Below are 25,034 nucleotides of genomic sequence, written 5' to 3'. Positions count from 1 at the left end.
TGGTCAGTACAACCGTTGGTTGGTGCTGGCTCATCCTTATTGCCTCCCTTGCTGGCATCATACTCATCCTGGCCTTCAAGGTGAGGGTGGCTATCTAGGTCACCAGGTTCTCTGCTGCTGCCAGGCCAGCTATTTTATACCCGTATACACATTTCTCCTTCCTGATTTTGCTCATGCTTCACTAGCTCCCACTCATACCTAAAATGCTATGCCTATTCATATTTACTGCCTCCTTTAAGTTATGACTCAACACTATTTCCTTTAGAAGTCTTCCCTGATTAACTATACTTTACTCTGCCTGAGGGCAGCTAGGTCAGATAGAGAGCTGGACACAGAGTAAGGAAGATCTGAGTTCAAATCCAGGCTCAGACACTTAGTAGTTATATGACCCTGGGAGACAGTCACTTAACCTCTGTTTGCCTCAGTTTCCTCAATTGTAAAACAGAAACAATAATAGCACCTACCTTCTAGGGTTGTTATGGGCATCAAGTTGGATATTTATAAAATGTTTAGCACAATGCATGGTGCATAGTAGGCACCTAAAAAAGTTTGTTCCTTTCCCTTCCTTTTCTCCTTCCTGGAAATGGAAATGAGAAAGTCTGATGTGGAGGGTAGCAAGCAGATTAATTTGGATAAATTAGAACAAAAGGAGGGGAAAAATCAGAGAAGTAGGAAGGTCATTTTACAAATCATCTGAAAGTTAAAGAGATTTCAATTTGGTGGTAATGGTTTTTGTTTTATTTTGGGGAGACAAAGAGAGGAAATGAAGTCTTCATTCTTAATGAAAAAGCAGTGGCAGGGGCCTGGACCATATTTTGACACTTCAAACCTATAGGATTGAATCTGGAAAGTTTACTGTTGGTCTTCTGCCTTTCCCTTTGCCAAGAACTCCTCATTCTTTCTGTATTTTCCACAGGCCACTTCTCTGACAGATCCTCTGGGCTCCCACAAATGACTGGCCTTGCCTTTGGCTCTGATAGATTGTCTTGGCATCTCTGTTAGTAGATCATTCCCATTTTTGACTTCGCCTCCATCAAGAGAACAAGAGGGGTATCTTTTGTCTTCTGAAAGCCTTCAGCTAGAATGAGGAAGTACATGCCAATGGGGAACTAGAAGTGAATTTATCTTTTATTTCATAGCATCACAGGATTGAGAGCTTAGGAGGGCCATGGATATCATTTATTCCAACACCCTCCTTTCCATGACCACAAAGGCTGTGAGCTTTTCCTTTTCTGACCTTTCAGAAAACTGGACTGGCTGACCCTTTAATAGCATAGAGGGAGATGTAGAAGCTTATTCTACCTTTCTCTGCAATTTATAATCTTAGAGAATTATCTGGGGACCCTGAGAAGCTAAGTTATTGGAGAAGAGTTGAAGTTCTAACCAGGGTGTATCAGAGACAGGACCTGAACTTAGGTATGCTTACTCTGAGATCAGCTTTCTACCCACTATTCCAGGCTCCACCTTATCATTATGAAAATCAATGATTTTTTTTAAAAAGAAAGAGCACACTAAAAAATGCATTGTTTCTCTATTCTGTCCGATTAGCAAAATGATCAATTTTCCTATATAGTATTTATATATGTAATGAGCCAATTTCTCTAAAGTGATTGTTACAATGTCAATGTGACATTTTCCCCTATGAGTTTTGCTTCACTCCTCTAAATCTTACTTTATACAATCTTAGATTTACCCACTAGGGATGGTACTTTTAACTCCCCTTAATTTATACAAAGTTTTGATATAGTCTGCCTCATGCATGTCCATGTATACACACACGAAGATATTATATTTCAATTACTTTGGGAAAAGTTTGACTTAAAGTACATCTTTCAACTTAGACCCTCATCCAGGTGAGCATCATCAGCCTTGGAAGTTGCTTTTTGGCCCATTGCTTGAGCTATGCTTCTCTATGATGTAGAAGCCATATATCTACTTAATATTGTACTGTATGGGGCAAAGGTAATTGACTTCACTCTATCTGATCACAGGGAACAATTGAGGCTACAGATAATACTAGGTAGATAGACTAGTCTGGGAGAGAGAGGGTGCTTAGTAGGACTTAATAAGTGTTTGTTGGTTTGAACTGCATTGGAGAAAAGAATAAAAAATTCTGTTGCCAGTTGTCCTGATGAGGAAGTAGGCTTGGTTTCAAATGATGAATAATAGTACTCAGCACTTTATAATTCTCAAGAGCTTGCTTTGCAGATAGTTATTAATCCATACCTCATCCTTGTGGTGGTCCTCTTTCACAAAAAACAAAACAAAACCAAAACAATACTTTCTAAGTGACTCAGTTAAAGGATCCTTGAAAACAAAGGCTAAACAGGGCTGGGGAACCTGCAGCTTCGAGGCCACATGTAGCTTCCTAGGTCCTTGGGTGCAGTCTTTTGACCAAGTTCAAGTTTTACAGAACAGATCCTTTCCAGAGACTGAGAAATTATGAGAGAGGCAGCATGGTACAGGGCATTTGGATTCTGAGCACAGGTTTGAATTCTAGGTATTTGTATTACTTGTGTGATCTTGGACAAATCACTTATCTATGTCATCTGAAAAAGGAGGGGGGCCCACACTAGAAGGCTTTTGAGATAGCTATAAATCCATGACTTATGTAATATATGGGGCAGCTAGATGGCTAAGCGGATAGCTGGGCTTGGAGTCAGGAAGACTCATTTTTATGAGTTGAAATCTGGCCTCAGACGCTAGCTGTGTGACCCTGGGCAAGTCACTTCACTCTGCCTCAGTTTCCACCTCTGTAAAATGAGCTGGAGATGAAAATAGCAAACCCCTCCATTATCTCTATCAAGAAAATCCAAATGGGGTCACAAAGAATTGGACATGACAACAACAATGTAATAAACTCAAATGAGTTTCTGCCTCTTTATCTTGTCCTCTGAAGTTCTGTCTAGAACAAGGGTAAGCACTTTTTGACCTGAAAGTTGTTTCTATGGAAGACTTAAAATAATAATTTGGATGATTAAAGATTAGCATACTTTGAACAGTTTACAAAGGGAAACCTTTCAGGATAAACATTTATCCAAGCCACCACTACAAAGAGGGAAGTCAATGCTGATGTCGACTTTGTATGGTTATTATCATAACTCTGGAAATCGGTGAAAGGGTTGGGTGGGGGGAAAGCTCATTCCTCTGACACCAGGGTTAAAAACTTGCTCGTTAGGGCAGCTGACCATGTCAGAAATGAAGGGCTATGTGTACAGAAGAATGTTAACAGGGTGAATTCTCTTTATTTTCTTCGGAATATCAAAACATCTCATTGCCTTGGTGTTTGGTTTCTTGAAGCACCTGGGCCTTTCCTGAAATAAGGTGTAATTGCTTAAGGATCTAGGGTAATTACAAAAGTATATTCTTTAAGTAGTTATGACAGCATTAAAATACCAGTAACAACTTTCTTTGGCCATTTGTTACAGACAAGAACGCCATTAAGCTCAGCGACAGTTTTACATAATTCAATTTCGCACCAAGGGAAAGAAATAATTTTAACATTTCTTTTTTTTTAACTTTTGATTTTGATGTTCAGTCAAATAATGCCAGCATGTTGATAAAAATTATTTCAGATTATTTCAGTCATGTCTGACTCTTCATGACCCCATTTTTGGGGGTTTTCTTGGCAAAGATACTGGAGTGGCTTGCTGTTTCCTTCTCCAGCTCATTTTACAGATGAGAAATTGAAATAGGTGATGACCAAGGTCACACAGTTAGCATCTGAGGCTAGATTTGAACTCAGGAATATGAATCTTCCTGACTCCAGGCCCAGCACTCTATCCACTTTGCCACTTAGCTGCCCCATTTCATTAGAGCAGTCTTTACAAATTTAAGATATAATTTACCATAAATTTTCATCTCAGATACCAACTAGTTGAGCACATTATCTTGAACTTAGTTTCATTTCCAGTGATTCTACTTGGAAACAGGAATTATGAGAGCATAACATTTATTTTATTCATTATGCTTGATAAACACACACACATATCTGACTTTTTATATTTTCAGGATTGTTTATCAAAAATTATTTCTATCTCTGGATATTTCTGCAGGAATTGCTCTGAAAAGAAACTATTCATTTGCCTATGCATGATTGAATATCTGTGATACTCCTAATAGTCCTGTTTTCTCTGCTCCCAAGCAATATGCTGACAGCTATAAGAAATGGGAATTTCTCTCTCTCTTTTTTTTTAAGACCAAGTCTCCTCATGTCATTTTGGTTGAAAATGCAGCAGCTGCTCTTGGCCTGAGTCCACTTATGATCTGCACACATACAGCCCACTGTAGTTCAGAGCTCCAGAGCTCAAGCCCTCTACCAATGCCAAAAGCAGAGGGGGGATTACCAGTGTGCACCACCAAAGCTGGTCATATTTGTTTTTAATCCTATCTTCTTTATGGGCTCCTGTAAGGAAGGCCCTTAAGCATCTGAAAGCTCTATGTAGACATCTACATAACCTGTCCTGTTCTCCTCCAGATGCTAGTCCCTCCTAGTTCCCAGGCTAGTTCTACATGCCTGTCCTGTTCTCCTCCAGATGCTAGTCCCTCCCTCCTAAAGTTACTTTTGTATATGGACATGTTGCCTTTCCAGCAGAACATAAAGCCTTTGAGGGAAAGGAATGTTTCATCTTTGTCTTTGTATCCTCAAGTGCCTGGCCCTACACTTAACAAATTATCATTTATTAGTTGGGTTGATTAATAATAATAACAGTTATTATATAAACACCAAAACTCATCCAAAATGTGCTCTTTAAAATTTAAAACAGATATATACACATACCCATACCATGCCCATTTGCAGCCCACCCAGATCCACACACAGAAAACATATTGGCATTTGTTGAATTGTTGAAGACCTTAAGAGTGTAGCAAATGCTAGGGTTTGCCCACCAGCCTTGGTTGGGGATGCCCAAACTTTCATTCAGTTGGATTTGGTCAATTTGTCTTAGCACAGAAAGGAAGAATGACTATAAAATCCTTTTTAAATGCTTCTTTTATTTCATTGGTTGCACATTGGGTGAGTGAACTCAATATTACAACTGAAACATAGAATTGATACAAATTAGACTTCTGTTTACATGGAAAGGTAATGAATGAGGGCTTTCGGTAAGTGTTACTGAAAGATTTAGTAGAAGTGTTGTCAGTGGAGTGATTGAGGTGAATGTTTTGGTGAAGTGCTGTTAAATTACTGAAAACCAATAATGAAATGCTGTTCTCAAAATAAGTGGAGATCCAGTCTCTTAACCACAGCATTTACTGAATTGATATTTTCTCATCTTGGATTCTGGTGATTTTGTTTTTGTAATTAAACAAAGCATTTAAGATTTATTCATCATAATCAGACTCTTCTGAATATAAACAAACTTTTGGCAAATAATATTTATACAGAAAAATAGTTTTAGATCCTCTCAAATCCCAGAATTATTCTATAAAATTACATTATAAATAAATAAAAAGCAAAATCTGTTGTACATATATTTGTACATCTATGTAATTGCCTTGCCTCCTCCTTACTGTAAATGGTATCCTTATGGTCCTTTTGCATAATATAGTCACAAATTCTGGAAAATGGATATCTTATTAAAAATACAGTCTTTTCTATTTCTTGGGATGTGTATATGTGATGCTTTTTGATGGTTTATCTTAAAGGGCTGAAAACAGTTGTATAATAGTTATTTAAAAAAATCAAAATTATGAAACAATAACATGAAAGACAATGTTATAACAAGTAGTCTACAAAAATATTTCAGTGATGCTCATAATTTACCTTTTAGTTATGTGTACTAAGTTTTCAAAGAATCTAAATTAACAAGTATTAAAAAAAATGAACAAAAACAACTTTGAATGCTATAGGCAAGTTGTAGCATAACTACATTGTTAGAATTGAGAAAAATTACAAATACTAATAGTATATAATGGTAAAACTACCAAAGTAATAAAAGTTTAGATACAATATTTTCCCACAAATTAAAACAAATGTAACAGTACAAGCACTATGTTAGATTACACTTAGATTGTGATTTTTCTCTCCTTAGGGTGATCAAATCTATGACTTAATATAAATAGATAGGAATTAGACTCTGAGCAACATGAGTTAAAATGGCAGATCTTTTTTGAGACAAATCATGACACAGTTAGTGTCTCTAGTTTTCAGAATTGGCAGTGATGCCAACATTTAAAATATTTTACATTCAATCTGAAAAGTTTAAGTCAAAATACTGCAATCACTAATATGCTCACAAAATAAAGGGATGTTTTAAACAATTACACATCATATTCATTTATTACAGCTGTTTTGTTTTTGAAACAATAATTTAAAGACTATGTAGGTATTGTATCGGACGTGTGCAACATATAAAATGTGAAATATGAAATATTTGGTACAATAGTGCTTAAAATAAACTTCAAAACAAACTTTCTGAACAAAATTTAATTGTATCGCTATAACCTTGAAGATCAACCAAGTATTTAAAAAAGTAAACAACATTAAAATCTGTTTCATCCATATATAGTATATATGTATGTGTATATATAATATGTATGTACTTGTATTAAAGTTTTTTTTATATTTTTGAGACATAAAATATGCTTTAAGGTGAAAAGATTAAAAGAACTATTTTTTTTCCATGCTGTAGTCAGTTACAACCCTTTAATTCAACTTTTAAAATGTAAAACAGTAATGGATTTTTAAAAGTGAAACTATCTACTTTTTTGTTGTTTGTTTACATAGTAATTTAGATTAAAGTCACAGTCAGATTTTAAGTGACTAACCTCAGTTTTACTTAAATTAGAATATTATACAGATCTCCTCACCTACAGCTTCTTTATTTTACTACGTACATCTTTAGTTTCAAAGTGTTATTCTGTGACAGGCAACTGGATGGTGAGTTTGAAAGACTAATCACTTAGATTAGGTTGTTGGCATTGGCCTCCTTTCCTTCAAGCTGGATGAAGTCTGGCAAAATTTAGGCACTTCTGCAAAGTCTCTCTTATAAAACAACATTAAAAATATATTTGTAAAATAATACCTTCAAGACTTTGTTGGTTGGGGGTATGAAGCTCATACCGTGCAAAGTTTTTGTTTCTTTTAATCTATTTCTCTTATTCTAGAATCACATGATTCAACATAGCATCTCCAGGCAAGCCAAACACTATGCTTTGATGCATCCCCAGAACTTGTGCTTGTCCTTGGATTTTCCATTAGAATTTGAGACCTGTAGGACAGGTCTTAGTTTTACTTCACTTCTTTCTTTGCTGCAGCATCATCTCATTGAGAAGTGAACACTTACCCTTTGATTAAGTGGCAAAGGAAACAATAATTCGAGTGAGAATTTAACCTGTACTTGGGACAGGTTGGAACCAATGCAAACTGATTATTGCTAAATTTGAAATGTTCTGAGTCTGAAAAGAAGAAGTTGGTTGGGCTTTCTGCATCAGCTATAGCTATGGAGATAAGACAATATTCCTAGGACAGAAAACCATGTTTAGAGAACTTTTGAAAGTAAACTTTACCCTTTATGTCTTTAAACATCACAGCTGGCATCAGGTAGTTAACTATTTTAGGTTGGAATATACTAAGCATACCATATTTAATACTCATATATGATATAGCAGCACTAGCTTCTTAGAGTTTGTGATCTGTCCAGAAGAACTACATTTTTATTTAGCATGCAGTTTGTGGCAATTCTATCGAGGAGGAAACAGGATAGTATGTACAGTAACAATGTTTTGTTATTCTCAATGCGGTTTCTTGGCATTCCATTCCATTTCTGCTGATTATTTCAGTATTATCTGTTAAAAGGGAAAAAAAAATCACTGTTAGGTATCCTTTTGTGAAAATCAGAAAACTGCAAATTCATGCATGGGGCTTGTCAAAATGGAGTCAATTCTAGGGGATTTTCATCAGCTTCTTATGACTGGGTATGAATATAACGAATATACAAATCCACCCTTAATTGTGCAGGAAAGCAGCTGCATGGCACACTACTTCTGATAATTTGATCACTATGAAGAATGCCACTTCCAATGCAAATAAACTTTCCCCCCTGTATTTTCTTCAAACTTGTTTTTCCATTTCAGCATTAGGGTGTGTCCACACAAGGGACCACAGAATCACCGATTTAGCGCTGGAAGGGACCTTGGAGGCCATTAAATCCAAATCCCTCATTTTGCAGATGAGGAAACTGAGGCTGACAGAGGTTGAGAGACTTGCCCAAGGTCACATAGTTAGAAAATGTCTGAGGCAGGATTTCAACTGAAACATTCCTGACCCCATCCCTGGTAGCAGTCTTATGATGTATGAAGTCATGCATGCATTGTTATCTGTTCCCCTTCTTTTTTAAATGACCCAGATCTTTTTTCTGTATACTCAGTTCATCATAAATTCATATTTGCTGGCTATCCATGATATTTAGAGAATTTGGATATGTATATTCATATGTATATACATGCATAACATATCTACATGTATATATACATATATATATGAGAAAAGTTGGATGCATTTTTTCTAAGTTGACTAACATTTATTCACTGACTTCCATTACAAAATTGGAAATGTATTCTAATAGAAACAAATTTTGACCAAATATATAGTAGAAATCACTTTGTGAATTTTGAAGTCCCAAGTTTAAATGAAACATAATTTCCTATTAATATGAAATTTGTTCTAAACTAGTCAAAGATAAAAAAATATTACATTGAAACTGAAGATTTAATGCAAAAACCCTTGATCTCTAAGGTTCTTTACAGTTTTAAAATTCTATGATTCTAGGTCAATGGCAAAGGGAGATATATCCTATGTGTATCCTGATCCTTTATATTCAGTCTATTATATATAGCTGTCTTTATAAACATTCTGTTTTACAAATGCAAGCTTCCAACTATTCCTGCCAAGGAGCTTTACTCTGTATTATGTTTTAGCCAATAATTTGTTTATTTAAAGTCCCAAAGTTTTCCTTTAGGAAGTATCTTTTATAAATTCTTTATAGTAAGGGTCTTCCTGCAGACTGGAAGATTATTTACCCAGTAAAAGAGCCATTACCTTCCAGCACACTTTATGATTCTAAGAAACATGGATTCCGTAATGTAGTTTCCCTTTAAGTGGGTACAGCCGTATTTTGTAAAAGCATAGCTTTAGTGCCCCCAAATAATAGGTTACAGTAAGTAAACACAAGTGTTCCTTAACAGAACACAATATCATGCAATGGCATCTTGAATTTACAGAATGGAGAAGCAAGGCATGAACTCTGCTGAAGCTGTCTATAGACATACTTAATGGAAAGCCATATCTTTAGATAATAAGTTTGTTTCTTTTATCAGTTTTAATTGATGTATCACCTTCTTTTGATATGATCACTAGCATTTCAGTTTGGGGAAAAAATGCATTCTTTCTTGAGCTGTGTACTATTAGATGTGGAAGAGTTAGATTAGATTTGGAAAAGTTAAGAAATATCATATATCCTTTTTAAAAAAAAAGCCAAAAAACTAGAACACTGCCCATATCTTCCACATTGGTAGATTTTAACTTAATCTTTACATCTGGGCATCCAGTTATTACATGTTAATTGTTTAGTTTCTTCATTTAGCTGCAATGCTTCTGAAGCAGTTTGTACTCCAATGTGTTGAATTGTATAGCTTTTAAATTTTATTCTAAACTACTAACAGCTTCTTTATGATGCCTATGAGATAAATATCTTGCCATACAATGTTGTGATTCTTGAAAATGTGTTTTCCTTTTAGAATTTATTTATAGATGAAAAGAAAAGGCCAAATAGGATGAAATGGGAGCTATGATAACAATTTTTGATACACCTGGAGGAAAAAGCATTTTGCAGAAAGCATAGCAATGGGCAGATCACAACAAAGATATTTTCAGCATGTTTTGTAAAAGAAATCCATAACAAAGTGTGCAAGTACTCAAAGGACCTAAAACAACTTTTTGGGTTGTGAGTTTAATAAAGAAATATGCAAGACCACCCACCTTTAATTAGACTGTAAGTCAGCATTGCACATAAGTACAAAGCACTTATTAGAATCATCCATGCCACTTTTGCTCCAGGCCCCAGGCTACATTGTCTGAATTATATGGATAGTGAAATAAATCAAGATAACCTCCTGGATTATTGAACTCTTAACTATTACTCATCTCTGACATTTAAGGCAGCAGTAACTGTCTCCATACATAGAACTGTTTGTTAATTGTATATTTGTTAATTGTTTATTTATTTCCTAATGCTGAGCAAAAGCCCAAGATACAAGGTGGTCCATTTTAAATGGGGACCACTTTTGTAACTTGAGAAGGACTTTCATATCTGGGTGTTAACAAGTATTCCTCCTTATTCTCTCCCCCCATCTCCCCTCCCCATTCTGGCCCTATGAGGCATTATCAGTTTTCCTTCTGTCCCCTGTTTAATTCTGTGCTCGGAGTTTAGTCTGTGCCAGGGCTTTCACTAGCATTACACCAGTCTGGCCAATTGGTTGCTTGAAATAAAATTCCATGCATATGTGAAGAGAGCTCAACTTTTGTCCCCATGATGGTCTGAAATCTAAGCCCCCAGGAAAAATTTTGCAAAAGGCCCCATTTTCAATTTACTATGTTCATTGAGGGTGGTGATCTTTTTTTTTCTGATCACCAAGAAATTCAAAGACACAGCATTTATACCTGTGAGTCTATCATTTTCAAAACAAGTCAGAGAACTTGTGACAGTCTTCCTTGGTTTTCTTGTCTACACAGGCCAGATTTTTATAAGCATGAAGCTGCTCCTGTTGTCCTCTTGGAGGGGTTATCTTCATTACTACAGGGAAGTTCTCCTTCCATGCTCTGACTATATAGTTTATATCTCTCCCCCAGTCACAGGAGATGCTGGGCGCAACTCCCAGGACAGTTCTTTTAATTATTTAATATGGTACTTACATAGCCTATGGTTTGGGGCCTAATGACATATATTGTGTTAAATCAGAAATTCAGAATAATTCTCTGTGCCTTTGGAAAATTTTAGCTTGTTTGTGAAGATAAGATGCCATCAGGTGAAGCTGTATACTCAGTAAATGCCCATGGGCAAAAGTAGTAGTGTCTTTAGTGAAAATTGAGAGGTTGTCTGAAAAATTTAGGTGGCCGGGTTCATGACAATCCATCCATCTAATTTCTGGAGGTCTTCCTCTTCCAAAAACAGATTAGCTGGAAGATCTTGAACTTGCCTCATGAATGGTTTTATCTTTCAGAAGGTAAGGAAAGCAAAGAGGGATACTAATTTTGACCAACAATGAGGAGCTAGTGAGTGAAGTAAAAACGATGGGCATGTTGGGAGACTGCTACCCTTCCCTCTTAGAATTAGTAATAGCTAAGAGAAGGGCAAAGCAAGACAGAAATACTCTAGTCTTTAGGCAATAATTATAAGTGTCGAAAGGTAGCAAATAAGTAGGATCTCATGGCCCATGCCTCTAAAAGAGGAGGCTCAAGAAGAGCAGGAATCTCTCACGAATGACATTCTTATGATTAAATTGTGATTGACTTATAGGGGAAGGGATGACAGAGATCATTTTGTTCAATGCTTTCATTTTACAGACAATTCAATGAAGAAGAATAAGACAGTTCATTGGCCAACTTACATTTTTGAAGGACATATACAAGAAATCAAAGCAACAACAAGTAACTGAAGAAGAATGCAAAAGAATCCCATAAGAAGAGTGTTTGGGAATTAGTGTTTGCCATGAACTGAGGCTTATGACAAATATTAATGACAAGAGTATGACGATATTACCAATGCTTTTGGTTTAGAGGGCAGTATTGAAAACAGGTAGAAAATTAAGGAGATCTCTGATTATAGATGGGACAATAACATAATGAACAGAAGACAAAAATTCTTAACTCCAATTTTGCTTCTTTTTTCTTTAACAAAGAGGAACTGTCTTCAGACTGTGAAAGACAGAACAAAAATGGCCAAATTGATAAATGAAAACCAAAATAACTAAGAGGATGCTAAGAGAACACCTAGCTGCCCTCAGTGAATTCAAGTCAATTGGTGCAAACTAGACCTCAGAGTACTGAACAAACTTACTGATGTGATTGCTGAAGTGTCTTTGAGGAAAATATGGGTAATATGACAGGTACCTCAGGATTTCAGTTGAGCAAATATCTTAATTTTTAAAAAATGTAAGTAGGTAAATTACTGTAGACCTTAGGTCAGTGAATATGATGATGACTGTCGGTAAAATTTCAGAATAGATTATAAAAGGAATGGTGTGCGTGTGTGTGTGTCTGTGTGTGTGTGTGTGTGTGTATACACACGTGCAGCTCATCAAGGGTAGGCTTGTGCATAGTATATCTGGATTTCAGAATGGCATTCGTGATACTTGTGTGTCAAGAAATATAGTACCATTAGGTGGGTTTTAAATTGTTTGATTGGCTAGACCTAAACAATGTTGATTAGTGGGGCAGTCTGAGGTGCTGCCCATGGCTCTATTTGATTTATCATTTTTATATATGACTTAAATTAAGGTATAAAAGGAATCATTTGCAGATGACACAAAAGTTATATAGTTAGCTAACGCATTATATGACAGAAATCAGGTTCTAAAAGGATCCTGACCAGGTGGAATGGTAGGTCAAAGATAACAAAATGAGAGAGTTTATAAAGTGCTGAACTTTGGTAAAAATAAAAAAAAATATGGAATGGGCATGGGGGACATAAACTGAAAGTAATGTATGTGGAAAAGACCTGGAAATTCTAGTGGACTGGGAGCTTTGTAGGAATTATCTGTGTGATGTGGTGGTCAAAAGTAACATTACCATTTTTAATAGAAGTATAGTGTTCAGACAAGGGGAGGTAATGTATCACTGACCCCTATCCTGGTCAGACCTCTTCTAGGGTATTATCATGTGCAATTTTGGATGTCCCATCCAGAAGGGGCTTTGAAGAGCCTAGAAGGAATCCAGAGGACGCAACCAGGTTGGTGAGAGAACTGAAAACCATTATTAAAATGTTGTTTAAAGGCCCTAGGGAGATTTGACCGGAAGGAAAGAGTTTATAGGGGTGGGGGAGGAAGTAGTGACAATCTTCAGTGATAACAGTCCTTAAATATCAGAAAAACTGCCTCATGGAAGAGGGAGTAGACTTATTCTACTTGGCCAAGGAAGGCAAAAGCAGAACCTGGAGCAGGTAGAAGTTCTAGGTAGAAAGATTCTGGCACAGTGAAAGAAATCTTCCTGACAGTGAGAGATGTCCGAAAATGAGCTCCCTCGTGGGCTCTGAGTTTATCTCTTGAGAAAGATGTTTAAGTAGGGACTGAACACCTCCAGCATTACGACAGTTGGGGCTTAAGCTAGATAGGTTGGGTGACCTATAGGTCCCCTCTAACTCTAAAGGTCTATGATGACAAACTTTATAGTTTTAGGAAACGCCAGTGATTCCACTCCTAGAGACATTTTAATAATTCTGTCCCCTCCTGCCAAGGAGTAGATGGATGATATGCCAGCTTCTTAATGCATTTGACCTTGATTCATCAGAAAAATGATAGCTCCCAATTTATAAATCTACCATACAGTAACAGTTAAACTTTTAAATTTATATGCAAAGATAACCATCAAGTAATACTTATTAAATTATTATGATGTCAAAGCATTGAACATAATATCCTACTCAGAATAAATTAAGATTTTATGGGTATAGGAGAATCTTAATTTATATGGTAGTCATCTTCTTGAAAAGTTGGATTGAGGTTGGATCATACTTTAAATGCTCTTTGAAAGTATGCTATATAAAGTTATGCTATGGTGAATACTTGTATAATAAAATACTCTTTTAGAAATGAATAATAACCATCTACATTGCCTGAATTGAATGTTTGGGTTGCTATATATTGTATTTACTTAACCTGGGGCATAGTCATGGTAAAAATTATGGATTTGGAATTAGGAATTATTAAAGTATGAATCCTGGCCCTGATACTTGCTGGCATGCATCTCGTGTTTGAGCCTCAGTTTTCTTATCTGCAAAATGAAGACAATAATGCTTCTCCTACTGACTTCACATGGCGGTGAGGAAAGCACTTTGCAAACCTCAGAGTTCCACAAAAATGTCGGTTGTTATTTTCTTTGTTTTCCTAAGACTGGCTAAAATAGCACAACCATTTTCTTACGGTTTAGAAAACCTTGTGTTTCTTATGTAGAATATGTTTATTATGTTGCTCTGTAGCAGAATCTGAGTTGGAAGAGATTTGCATAGTCCATCTAGTTCCACCTATACCTGACCAAGAATCTCATCTATCAAATTACTATCAAGTGGCCATCTAGAGTGCTCTTGGAAACCTCTACTCAAGGAGAACTGAATACCTCCGGGACATCCTTTCCACTTTTAGACTGCTTAAATGTTAGGAGGTTTTTCCTTAGACCAAACTAGTACTCTGTGATTTCTACCCATGGCTCTTAATTGCATTCTGTAGTCAAGCAGAGCAAGTCTAATTGTTCCACACGATAAGATTGTCAGATGCTTGAAGATATGCTATAATCCCTTCAACCCTTGCCCAGGTACGCTTTTCTCTATGTTAAGCATGTTGGGGAAGGAAATGGAAAACCACTCCAGTATCTTTGCCAAGAAGACCCTAAATGGGGTCACAAAGAGTCAGACATGACTTAACAACAGCAAAGCATACCTGAGCTCCTTCAGTTTGAGATGGTATCTAATCCCCTTACCTTGCTAGTCATCCTCCTCTAGACACACAACAGCTTGTCAGACAACTCTTCCTAAAATACCGTACTTGGAGTTGAAGAGTTTTCTGGATGAAGCATCACCAGGGCAGGATATGAATGGACTATCACCTCCCTTTTTTGGGACACTATACCTTATTAGGGCAGACTAGAATAGCATCTTGTGGTGGGAAGAATGCTGGACCAAGAGTCTGGCTTCTGACATTTACTGTGTGAACCTAGGCAAATAACCGAACTTCAGTTTCTTCATCTGCATAACAGCAACACCTTCCTCAAAAGGATGTTTGTAGGATCAAGTGAAATAAAGTATGTAAAGCATTTTGCAAACTTTTAAATGATATACAAATGTTAGCTACTTTTATAGGATTCTGTTGGCTCCTATTTAACTTGAGGCCTACTTAAACCCAGAAACCTTTCATAGAAACTGTTATCTAGATATGAAGTTAGTTACTTGAACTGAAGTACAGAATTTTCCATATATTACTATTAAGTTTAATTTTATTAGATTCCGTCAATTTTTCTAGCCATTGTTCTCTTCTTGGATTCTGAGTCCCTAATTAACACCTGTCATCTGTAAATTTGACAAGGAGGCCATCTGTGCCTTCTTCCACATCATTGATAAAAATCATATTGAACAGAATAGGGCTAAGGGCAGATTCCAGGAACACTCCAGCAGAGATCTGCCTTGATTTTGACCTTAATCCATTAATGACTACTCTTTGGGTACATTTAACCAATACATATAACGATCATCATCTAGCCTACATTTCGTCATCTTGCTCTCAAGCATAGCATGTAAAAATTTGTCAAGTGCTTTTTTGAAATCTAGGTATCTTATGTCTCTGATATTCTCTTGCTCGATTAAACTACACATTACATGACAATATCAGGATTTAAAAAAGACTTTGACATTTATCCTATCAAAAATGGAAATGTAGTTAGAGATAACTGTTCTTTATGAAAATGAAAACATGCCTGATATTACTGATTTATATCACTTCTCTTCCCAAAATTTTTATACACCACTCATTTGGTAATATATTCCAAAATTTTGCCACAGAAATTGATGTTAAGCATACCAACCTATGAATCTACCATCTTTCCTTTTAAAAAAGTATCAAAACTGTCAAGGAATTTTTACTTTGTCTGTTTTGACTTTAAGATAATAGATTACCAGGGAAGTTTGACCACTTTCTATTCAAAAATAGGTTTGTTTTTTCTTTGCTTTAAAAACATGTAATTCTTTGTTTTTCTTACTAGTCACTTTTTTAATCCATTTTTTGTTTCTTAAGATCAGTTACAATAGTTTTGAACATTTGGATGCTTAAATTAACAGGTCCCTGCATAGGTGGGACTTTTTTTAAAGTTTGATTTGGGAAGTAATTAAAAAAATCTTTAAAATTACATTTTGAATCCAGGTTCTTCTGAGAATTCATTCTTTTTTTTTTTAAAGAATCTGGCAGTGATAAAGTCTGACTGACTAATGTCTACTGATATGAAAGATAATTTCTAAGTGTCAATTGTATGTGAATGCAGACATTATAGTGAAGAACTGTCTGATCCTTAACTACTGCAGATTTGAGAAATGCAAGTGTTATAGCTGAAATACCATTGGATTTGGCATGCAAATTCATGGATTCAGCTGTTGGCTTTACTTCTTTCTATCTCTGTTACTTTGGGCAAGTCACTTTATATCTTTTTTTTTCTTTCCTATCTCGCCATCTATAAAATGACAGGATTTGATTAGGTAATCTTTAAGGTCTCATGAAAGCCATGACCCTATAATTGCTTTTTCAGATTTTCATAAGACATGACAACCCCAGTGCTCAAGGGAAGAGTAAAGTCTTTCTCAACTATTCTGTAACCCTGCACAAGTCACTGAAACTTTCTGAGTCTTTCTTTCCTCACCTATAGAATTTAAGAATTTTGATTAAATGGTCTCATGTCCCTTTCAACTCAAAAATTTTATGAAAGTGGAGTAGCCACAAAATATTGGATTTAGTCATTGCTGCCAAAGAGCAAGGTTAAAGTGAGAGGACAGATTTTTTTTTGTGAGATCCAAAAACTTTTTCTATTAGAAAGTTATATTTTTAGGCTGTATTTTTAGAGAGCTCCTTCAGTCAATTAAATTGTCAAATTTTAAGAACAAATAGAAATTCATACTTTGGCATATACTAGCCTTTTAGAAGTGTTAATTTGGTGTTCTGTTGATTTTTTTTCTTTTTAAAGTCCTATATGTTTTCCTAGTACTTTTATTATGAGACTTTCTTAAGCACTGACAATTATATGTACATATACATTAAATATTTGTATGCATATATTTTATACATACATATTTAATCCTTACCTCTCTGATCCAATAGATTAATTAAGCTATTGCTATATGCACTTTGTAATTTTGTGGCTGTGAGACCAAAGCATCAGAATGCACCTTGAGTTCATTAGCACAGGTGAGAGATACGCACATTTCTCAGAAATAAATATATCTTTGCGGCTAGAACCTACTTTACAAACCAAAATTTTTTTTTCAGGTAATAAATCTCAAACCCTAATAATGTATATACTTTTATTTTTTAAAAAGAGCCTTTATAAGAATTTTAAAAATATATTTTTATTGCATTGTCTTCAATATGATTAACTAAATCTAGACCACAAAAATAACCTAGATGTCTCATCGGTGATTTACCTCATGATATACCCTTAGCTAAACCTTTGGCTGGGTATTAAAATCTCTCTACTCAACAATCAAGGTTCTTTTCATGCTCCCTCTTCAAATAAGTAGCAATTTTAAAACTGAATTTCATGTGCAGAGTACTATATATGACAGTTTTATCTATCCACATTGAATTTTTTTTAAATGCCCCTTAGCAGCTCTTAAAAGACTTTCAAGGTCATTTTCATGAGATCTTTATAGTATAACATTATTAGTCCCATTCTGCGGATCTAGAAATTATGGCACAAGGAAGTTTTATTTTATGGGACACCTTATGTATACTTTGCCCAAGGTACCCAGTGCTCTAAAGCTAAAAAGGAGCATTTAATTTTTATTTCCTGTGTGGTGCTTTGTCTTCTCTACCAAGAAATAGTTTATTATGCTCATCTGAAGTGGGCTATTGTAGGGGCCAGAGTATGTTTGATAAGTGGTGACAGTAGTTCTATGTTACTCATTGCACCCCTTGTCATTCTGGAGTGCTGGGAGAGACAGGCAAAAGGAAAGTTTTTTCAATCCAGCCCAGAGAATGGGAGCAAAATTCAAAGCAACAGTCAGGAGCCAGAGGCAATACTACTGAGTGGGAGAAAATGGTGGACACTCTACGCAGCTAAACAGGGTGTAGCAGCTGAGCCACTTCCAGGGCTGGGGTGCCTGACCTTCTCCAGTACTTGCACCAGGGTTAACCAACTGCTCCCACACTGGGCCGTGCTAATACTTTCTGTGGGTTGCCTCTGGAGGCTCAGCGGCTACCCAATAGCCCTTTCCCAGACAATTAATAGCCAGTCAAATTTGTGGTTTTTCTGCCTCTTTCTGAGAAATTCTGGCAAACTCCTCTGCTATGAAGGAAATCAAATCCAAAGAGGAAGATTTATTCATTATTACATCCCAGACAGACTATTCTCTCAAATAAACTTTCTTTTCAGTGATGGAAAACCATGGATGAAAAATGAGACTCCATGTACTAAAAACTGGATATTTTGTATTTAGCAAATTGTTGGCTCAACCAAAATCCTGAACTGAAAGCATTAATTTGAGTTCCCTTTTCCACAGAAAAGAGAACACAAGTGAGAGTAGAAGCTGCACAAGATTTGAGAACATTAAAAATAAAACCGTATGAATTAATGACAATCTACTGTAGCGTCTGATGATGAAAATAGTAACAATAGTAGCTAACATTCCTATAGAACAATAAAGTTTGCAAGCTTACATGTATTATCTCATTTGGCACTCACAACAATCTTATGAGGTAAATGCTATCACTATCTCTGTAAAAGATAGAGATAATAAATATAATATTGATAGGCATCAGGCCTAACAGTGACAGATAAGACCAAGAATTGCTAAAATGTCCATTGGTCACTTACTAAAATGAGGAGTTTATTATAACTATTAAGCAATGTCTACTTAAGTCTCAAATTGCACAGATTAAAAAAGTAAAACACTCAAACAAACTAATGCTATATAGCAAGGGAGCAGTAATATTGAATGAGATATTGAAGGATCTGCCTAACCATTAATCTCTAAGTCCTCACATACACATGAATTATTCAGGTCATCAATATGTTATTAACCTTATTATACCAGAGGCAAAATACTCAGGAAAGTTCAGTGGCCACATTATGAGCAGCAAGTCAAATAATTCTGAAACCCAATCAGGTATGATCCAAAAGAGTGCCTACTATTAACTTGTTTCAAAATGGCAGCATTCTACATGTTACTTTAAACCATAGTGGTGTCATAGCCAGGGACTTAGGCACTCTGTCTAAACCATAGCTGAGCATCTACGCAGGCACGGCTGCATAGCAGGAGTTCACTAAGGGAAACAAATAACTAATTCTGATTGTACAACTGCTTGAGTGTTTTCATCATCTGCTCTATTAGAATTAAGTGCTACTCAACAGTAATGATTTGAGGTAGAAGTTAGGGAGAATAGGAATAGGGGAACCAGGGAAAGGTTGCATTGTAATATTAATTCTGTTCTTCACTTTTCAAGTGTAAGCGGGGAAGAACTGGGAAGGATTTCAGGACATGGCTTAATCAGGAGATGCCCTCAATCTTTGAAAAAAAAAATTACAAAAGCAAGTGTTGTCCTTTGTCTACGAAGAATGACTGCTGATTTACCAAGAATAAGATTTATTATAGGATTTAGAACTTTAATGCACCTTAGAGATCATCTAAAGCAACCGCCTTCATTTCTTTTCTTTTTTTTTTGAGCAGGGTTGGGGGGGGCAATCAGGGTAAGTGACTTGCCCAGAGTCACATAGCTAGTAATTGTCTGAGGCCAGATTTGAACTCAGCCACCTAGTTGCCCCACCCCCTTCATTTAATGGATAAAGAAGTTTAGGCACAGAGACTTTGTGAAAACTCAAGCTCTCCGGGTTTCATAGAATCAGAGTTGGAAGGGGATTCTAGGGTCATCTAGTCCCATAGTTTTGTCATCCTCACACAATTCTGACAAGTAGTCATTTAGCTACTGCTTGGCTTAGTCCACTTTTGGATAGCTCAAATTATTAAGGAAGTTCCTCCTTGCATTCAGCCAAAAGGGGAAGCATTGCTTCTGCAGAGATGTGATTCAAACCCAGATCCTCTTGATGCCAGATTCAGTGCTCTTTCTACAACACTTCTCTATTTGTAATAGGGATATACTTGGAGATCTGTTTTTTTAATATGATGCATGGTATGAACTGATCCATCCATCTTCTCTCACCTAGTTCCCACTGTGCTCCCAAAGGTCAATGGCATACACATGTAAAGAGGCTAGCCAGAGCTATGAATGCAGTCTGTAGAAGAGTTTTTTTCTTCGTTAATTAATTATATGACTTTTGTGGGGATTAAATCTGTCTGCTTGACTTCTCTATACCCATTACCTTCTAAGCAGCCAGCCCTTTAACTAGACTTTAACATGACTACAATTAACAACTGAAGTGATTTTGAAATTGATCCAAACTAATCAGAATTTAAGGATTTTCTTTGGTCATAAAGTGCCATTATAAAAACAAGAGCTCTCTTTAGATTAAGTGACTTTCTCATGAACCATACACTGCCTTAAACAGTGAAATTCAAGATGACTGTTCTAGAAATACCTACATTTTTCTAAGTAATGACGCTTATTTTAAAGATCCAGAGAAGTCAAATGACTTCTTTTACAAAGTGATTGCCCTTAATGTCAAGTTCAGTAAGAACATTCTTACTATATCATTTGATCACCAAGGAAAATTAAGAGAGAGGCCAACATGGATCCAAACCACAAAACAACAAGGAGAAATGGACAGAGGAAATCTTCTGATAGCTTTCAAACACTGTCTTTTCAAAACTATGTTATAGTGAGGCAGCTAAACTATACCTTATTAACTAATTGTAGATAGAGCCAGAACTAAAACAAAGCCACCAGGGCTGTGCTAGCATTTCAGGAGACATAAGGGGGCCTGTTTCTTGCCCCTCATTCCCTTCCAGCATCAGCTATATGTTTGTCACCGCTGTCTCTGTGCTCTCTAGCTCTTAATGCTTCTCTCCTTTCCCCAGGGTGAACAAGCCCTACCTTCTTTTCCTCTCCCCAGCCAGCTGCTTGGCCTGTGGAACTGAATCATGAGGGACCTCCAGGATCAGTGGATGGTGGATCAGAAGCTAAGGCACCTTGGCACTGCCTTCTGCTATCTAACCTCCACAGTGAACTAAGCCTTCCTCTCCCCTAGTCATTCTCCTTGGCCTCTTATTTCCACTGAGTCCTCTGTGGATCTTCCTCTATTTTGATTTAGTGAAAATATCACCAAATTCATTCATTGAAGACCTAAATAGCTCTGTCAACTTCTGCCTTTATGACCTTCATCAAATCACCTTATCTATTTGGGACTCAGTTTCCTCACCTCTACAGATATAAGTATGATCTCTTTTCAGAATCCTGCTATCTTCTAGTGCTCACTGGTGAAGACTTATCTTTCTGTCAAAACTACTACATCTCTTGACATTCTTGCTAAGGCTGACTACTCCTCCTCTCACACCCCCAGGGCACAGAGGACTATAGGAGGAGTTGACATACTCTATTTATGTCCCCTTGCAGATCTGCAGACCATCACTTAGCCATTAGCTCTTCTTCTTTAAAGTTCACTCTTTCTTATTGAGATCCTTGTTGCTGCTCTCAATGGTCACCCTTTATCCTCTCCCCAGAAGTTTAGTACCTTATTTTCTACCTTGCTTCTTGGTCTTTCAAACCCTCTGAACTCCTAGTTCATCAACCTCCTCAACTTTCATGACCTCAGTCTCCAATTTACCTTAACCATGCATAGGAATGGTCATACCCAAAACCTACTCTCTACCTTCAGCCCCACCTCAACTTACTTTGCTCCAGTTTCTAGATTTCCTAGTTATGATTCTGATTATAGGTCTTATCTGAGGTGAGAGAAACTCAGATATCTCAAAATATCATTGACATAGAAATTCAGGTTAAGTACTTCTAGGCAGAGCTGCTTTATGAATGGAGCACACTAGAATTAGAAGGTTCTTTTTCTCCCTGTGTTCCTATGATTGCTCCCCTCCACCCCCTACCCCCATAGCTGAGCAAACAGCACAAAAAGGAAGATAAAAACTCCCACTGTAATGACTGGAAAAGAATGGAAAAAATAAGGTGTCTGTGAGATTGTGCAGGGCAGTTAAAGTTGAAAGAATTCAGTGGAAATTGAAAAAAGGAAGTCCTCCCCCTCCCCTTCTCTGTCCTACATATACAACAGGAAGTGTGCCACAGACAGGATTAAATGCAATAGGGGTGAAATCCAGCTGGTAAGGAAGAGGGGTGTTCCAGGGTCAGGTGAAGAAAATTTCCTTCCTTCCTAAATTCCTTGGGAACCCAAGGTTATATAGCCCTAACCTCTAGCACCAAGAAAAAGAAATCCTATCTCCCCCTTGCTTCCTGAAATTTATTTCTGATAAAAAACAACAACCCAGCAATGATACTAAATTGCATGGTTTTCTTTTGAAAGCAAGAGTGGGAGTAAGGAAGACCTGCCTCTTCCCCACCCACACACCATACTCCCTTATTTTCTTTTTTGTGTTCCTCATTAAAAGTCTCTATTAGTATTCCTTTATGCTCCCCTGCCCCCAACCCCATCTCTGCCCTTTTTTCTATGCCCAATGTTTCACTGAATCTCCATTCTTTCCCCTTTAGTCTTTGCCTGCAGTCTATACCAGCTACCACTGTCTGAACCTTTCGGTTTTGGGCTGCAAGGCAAACTTCGGGGAGCATTTTAGTTGGGGCAAGCTCTGAATTTGCTTCAGAAAGATAGTTCAGATTTTGGGCTCAACTACAATTCTATACTTGAACATTGCATGATTACTGAAAGCCAAAAGCAAGGCTTTATTGCCTGGAGATAACATAAGATACCAGAAGTGAGGTAATTAATTAATGCACTGCTAATTATATGTGTTAATATATGAACACTTTGGAGCAACTTTGCTTGGCCTATTATACAGCCATTTATAAACTGCCATTATATGGAAAGGTCAAAGATAATTAAAGGGAGATTTAAAGATGCTTTGAGAAGTAGCATTGCCAGTTATTTATAGTGAAAAAAAGAATATAGTGATGAGAAGGGCAGTTTGTGTGCTTTATACCAAGTTTGACTTTTTTTAGAAGTATTATTATTTGTACAGAAAGGGTTTCCAAGACTACCATGTGGTCCTTGGATAAAACTATAGTTGGTTCCATTTTGGAGAGGAGCAGCCTGTTATTTGGCAAAACATCTGTAATATTTAGCAGATTTCTAAAGAGGTGTCTAGTCAAAATAATTGTTTTGCTGAAGAATAGCAAATCTATCACTATAGATTAACATAAGGGCCTGGCTGGCTTCTATAGCTACTAGAATGTTTTCAAAGTAAAACACAAAGCCCTCTGATGTCAGTGATGCATAATTCTGATGGAAAGATTTTTTTTCCTTGACATTTTCCATTCTGGTATATTTGACCAAAATTCTTTCAGCCATATTTCAGGCTGAGTGTGAAAAGTTACAGTTTCACAAATCATTAACAGCTGAATTTTAAAATGAAAAGAAATATATAGAAAAAAGTCCTCTTTAAGGACAGATACATTGGATCTTTATTAGAAATGTAGGTCATCTGGATATAAATCCATTTGAATAGAAATGCTGTATGTGAGAATAATCTTTCACCTCTCATATGGCTTCATGTCAAGTCCATAAAAACTGAGACTTTTGGATAGTACAAAAAGACAAATGTATTTGGATCTGCAGTTTTCAGGAAGCGTTTTGCCAAGAGTATTTTCAGATCTACTAGTCTAATGAAAAATCTAACTGTTTTCCAGATGAAGATATCCACATGCAAATGAAATAACCAGATGTTTATATATGTCATAGCATACTTTTATAGTGTAGCTATAATCTTAACGTACTAAATAAGAGTAAGAAAATATGTTTGGAATTAACCATTAAAGAATTGAAAATGGCAGAAAAATGTTACTTAAGATATGGAGGACACCAGCTGCAACATACTTAATTAATAAAATGAGTACTTGTACTTTGAAATTATTTCAAAAATCTACATTGAAAGGATGTTTGTTCTGTGAAGGATAGCCAGTGTCTTAGATTCAATAGGCTTCTGCCAGTTTGAAGCAGCTTCATTCAAGGGGGCCCCAGGACTTGAGGAGGGAAATAAAGAAAGCCTTTACCACTGCCAGGGAATAAGCAATGGAAAATGGTTTATGCTGAAATTGGAAGGACATTTCAAAGAGGAGACTGAAGTTATGTTCCAAGGGGAGTCACAGAAACTGGAACCTACCTGAAGTTAACGTAAGCTCCTGCAACCTACTTAAAATTGCGCCTCTGTCTGCACTGCCATTATGTAAGACTCAGAACCCTGTGCAGTGTCTGGCTACGGTTCCCACTTCAGCAGTGGAGCAGAATGTATAATTCAGCCTTGGCTTTGAAGAGACTAAAGACAGAAAAACAACCAAATGCTCACATGTAGTGAAAGAACTGGGAGTAGCATTAAAATGAACGTTATGTAAGGAAAATGAAAGTGTGTGCATTTCTTTGCATATTGTGAGAATCCTGTATGTTTCTCATCTGGTGTGATGACACTGCCATCTAGCAAATTCACACCTTTCAGAAAGCAGTTTGATTTTCAAAACCACTGTACATTAAAATGTGTCTTTTTCCCAAGTTCTTTGTTGTTGGTGGTGTTTTGTGTGTGTGTGTGTGTGTGTGTGTGTGTGTGTGTGTGTGTGTGTGTAGCAGGGTGGGAGGTGGGTTACAGGAGGCTGTATGTAATAACAGAACTGCAATGGTACTTAAAAGTCTCTTAGAAAAATAATGGCCTAATGTGTGGTGTGGAAGAAGGAATGTTGAACTGCAACTTGGGAGTTCTTGTCTTGGCTCTCCCACTAACCAGCTGTGTGACCTTGTGTGACCATCACCCTATGTCTCTGGGATTCTATTTCCTCAACTGTAAAATAAGGGGCTATGGTAGATGATTTGACATTCCATTCAGATCTAATGTGTGGTTTGTGGTGTACCATAGATAGAGTTTTTTTTTTAATGTTGGTGGTCAGATTAGTTTGCCATCAATACCAGAGCTCTTCGGGAAATGCTGCCATGTCTGGGTATGTGG

General features: G+C 36.6%; 1 protein-coding gene across 5 annotated transcripts in view; it reads right to left on the bottom strand.

Annotated features, from left to right (window-relative positions):
- Positions 1 to 4,975: 4,975 nt before the first annotated feature.
- The window catches only part of MBNL2 (muscleblind like splicing regulator 2), a 186,531-nt gene continuing 166,472 nt past the window's right edge, over positions 4,976 to 25,034 (bottom strand). For 4 of the 5 annotated variants that reach the window (XM_036754507.1, XM_036754505.1, XM_036754504.1 and 1 more), the window contains one exon: positions 4,976 to 7,791. In XM_036754507.1, the coding sequence (XP_036610402.1) occupies positions 7,664 to 7,791 (128 nt within the window). In that variant the 3' untranslated portion in view covers positions 4,976 to 7,663. The remainder of the gene's footprint in view (positions 7,792 to 25,034) is intronic. The other variant, XM_036754503.1, reaches the window with a different exon arrangement.

The sequence above is a fragment of the Trichosurus vulpecula genome, chromosome 4 (assembly GCF_011100635.1).
Source record: "Trichosurus vulpecula isolate mTriVul1 chromosome 4, mTriVul1.pri, whole genome shotgun sequence".
In the NCBI taxonomy this organism is placed as follows: Eukaryota; Metazoa; Chordata; class Mammalia; order Diprotodontia; family Phalangeridae; genus Trichosurus; species Trichosurus vulpecula.
This window is presented reverse-complemented; position numbering and strand designations above follow the sequence as displayed.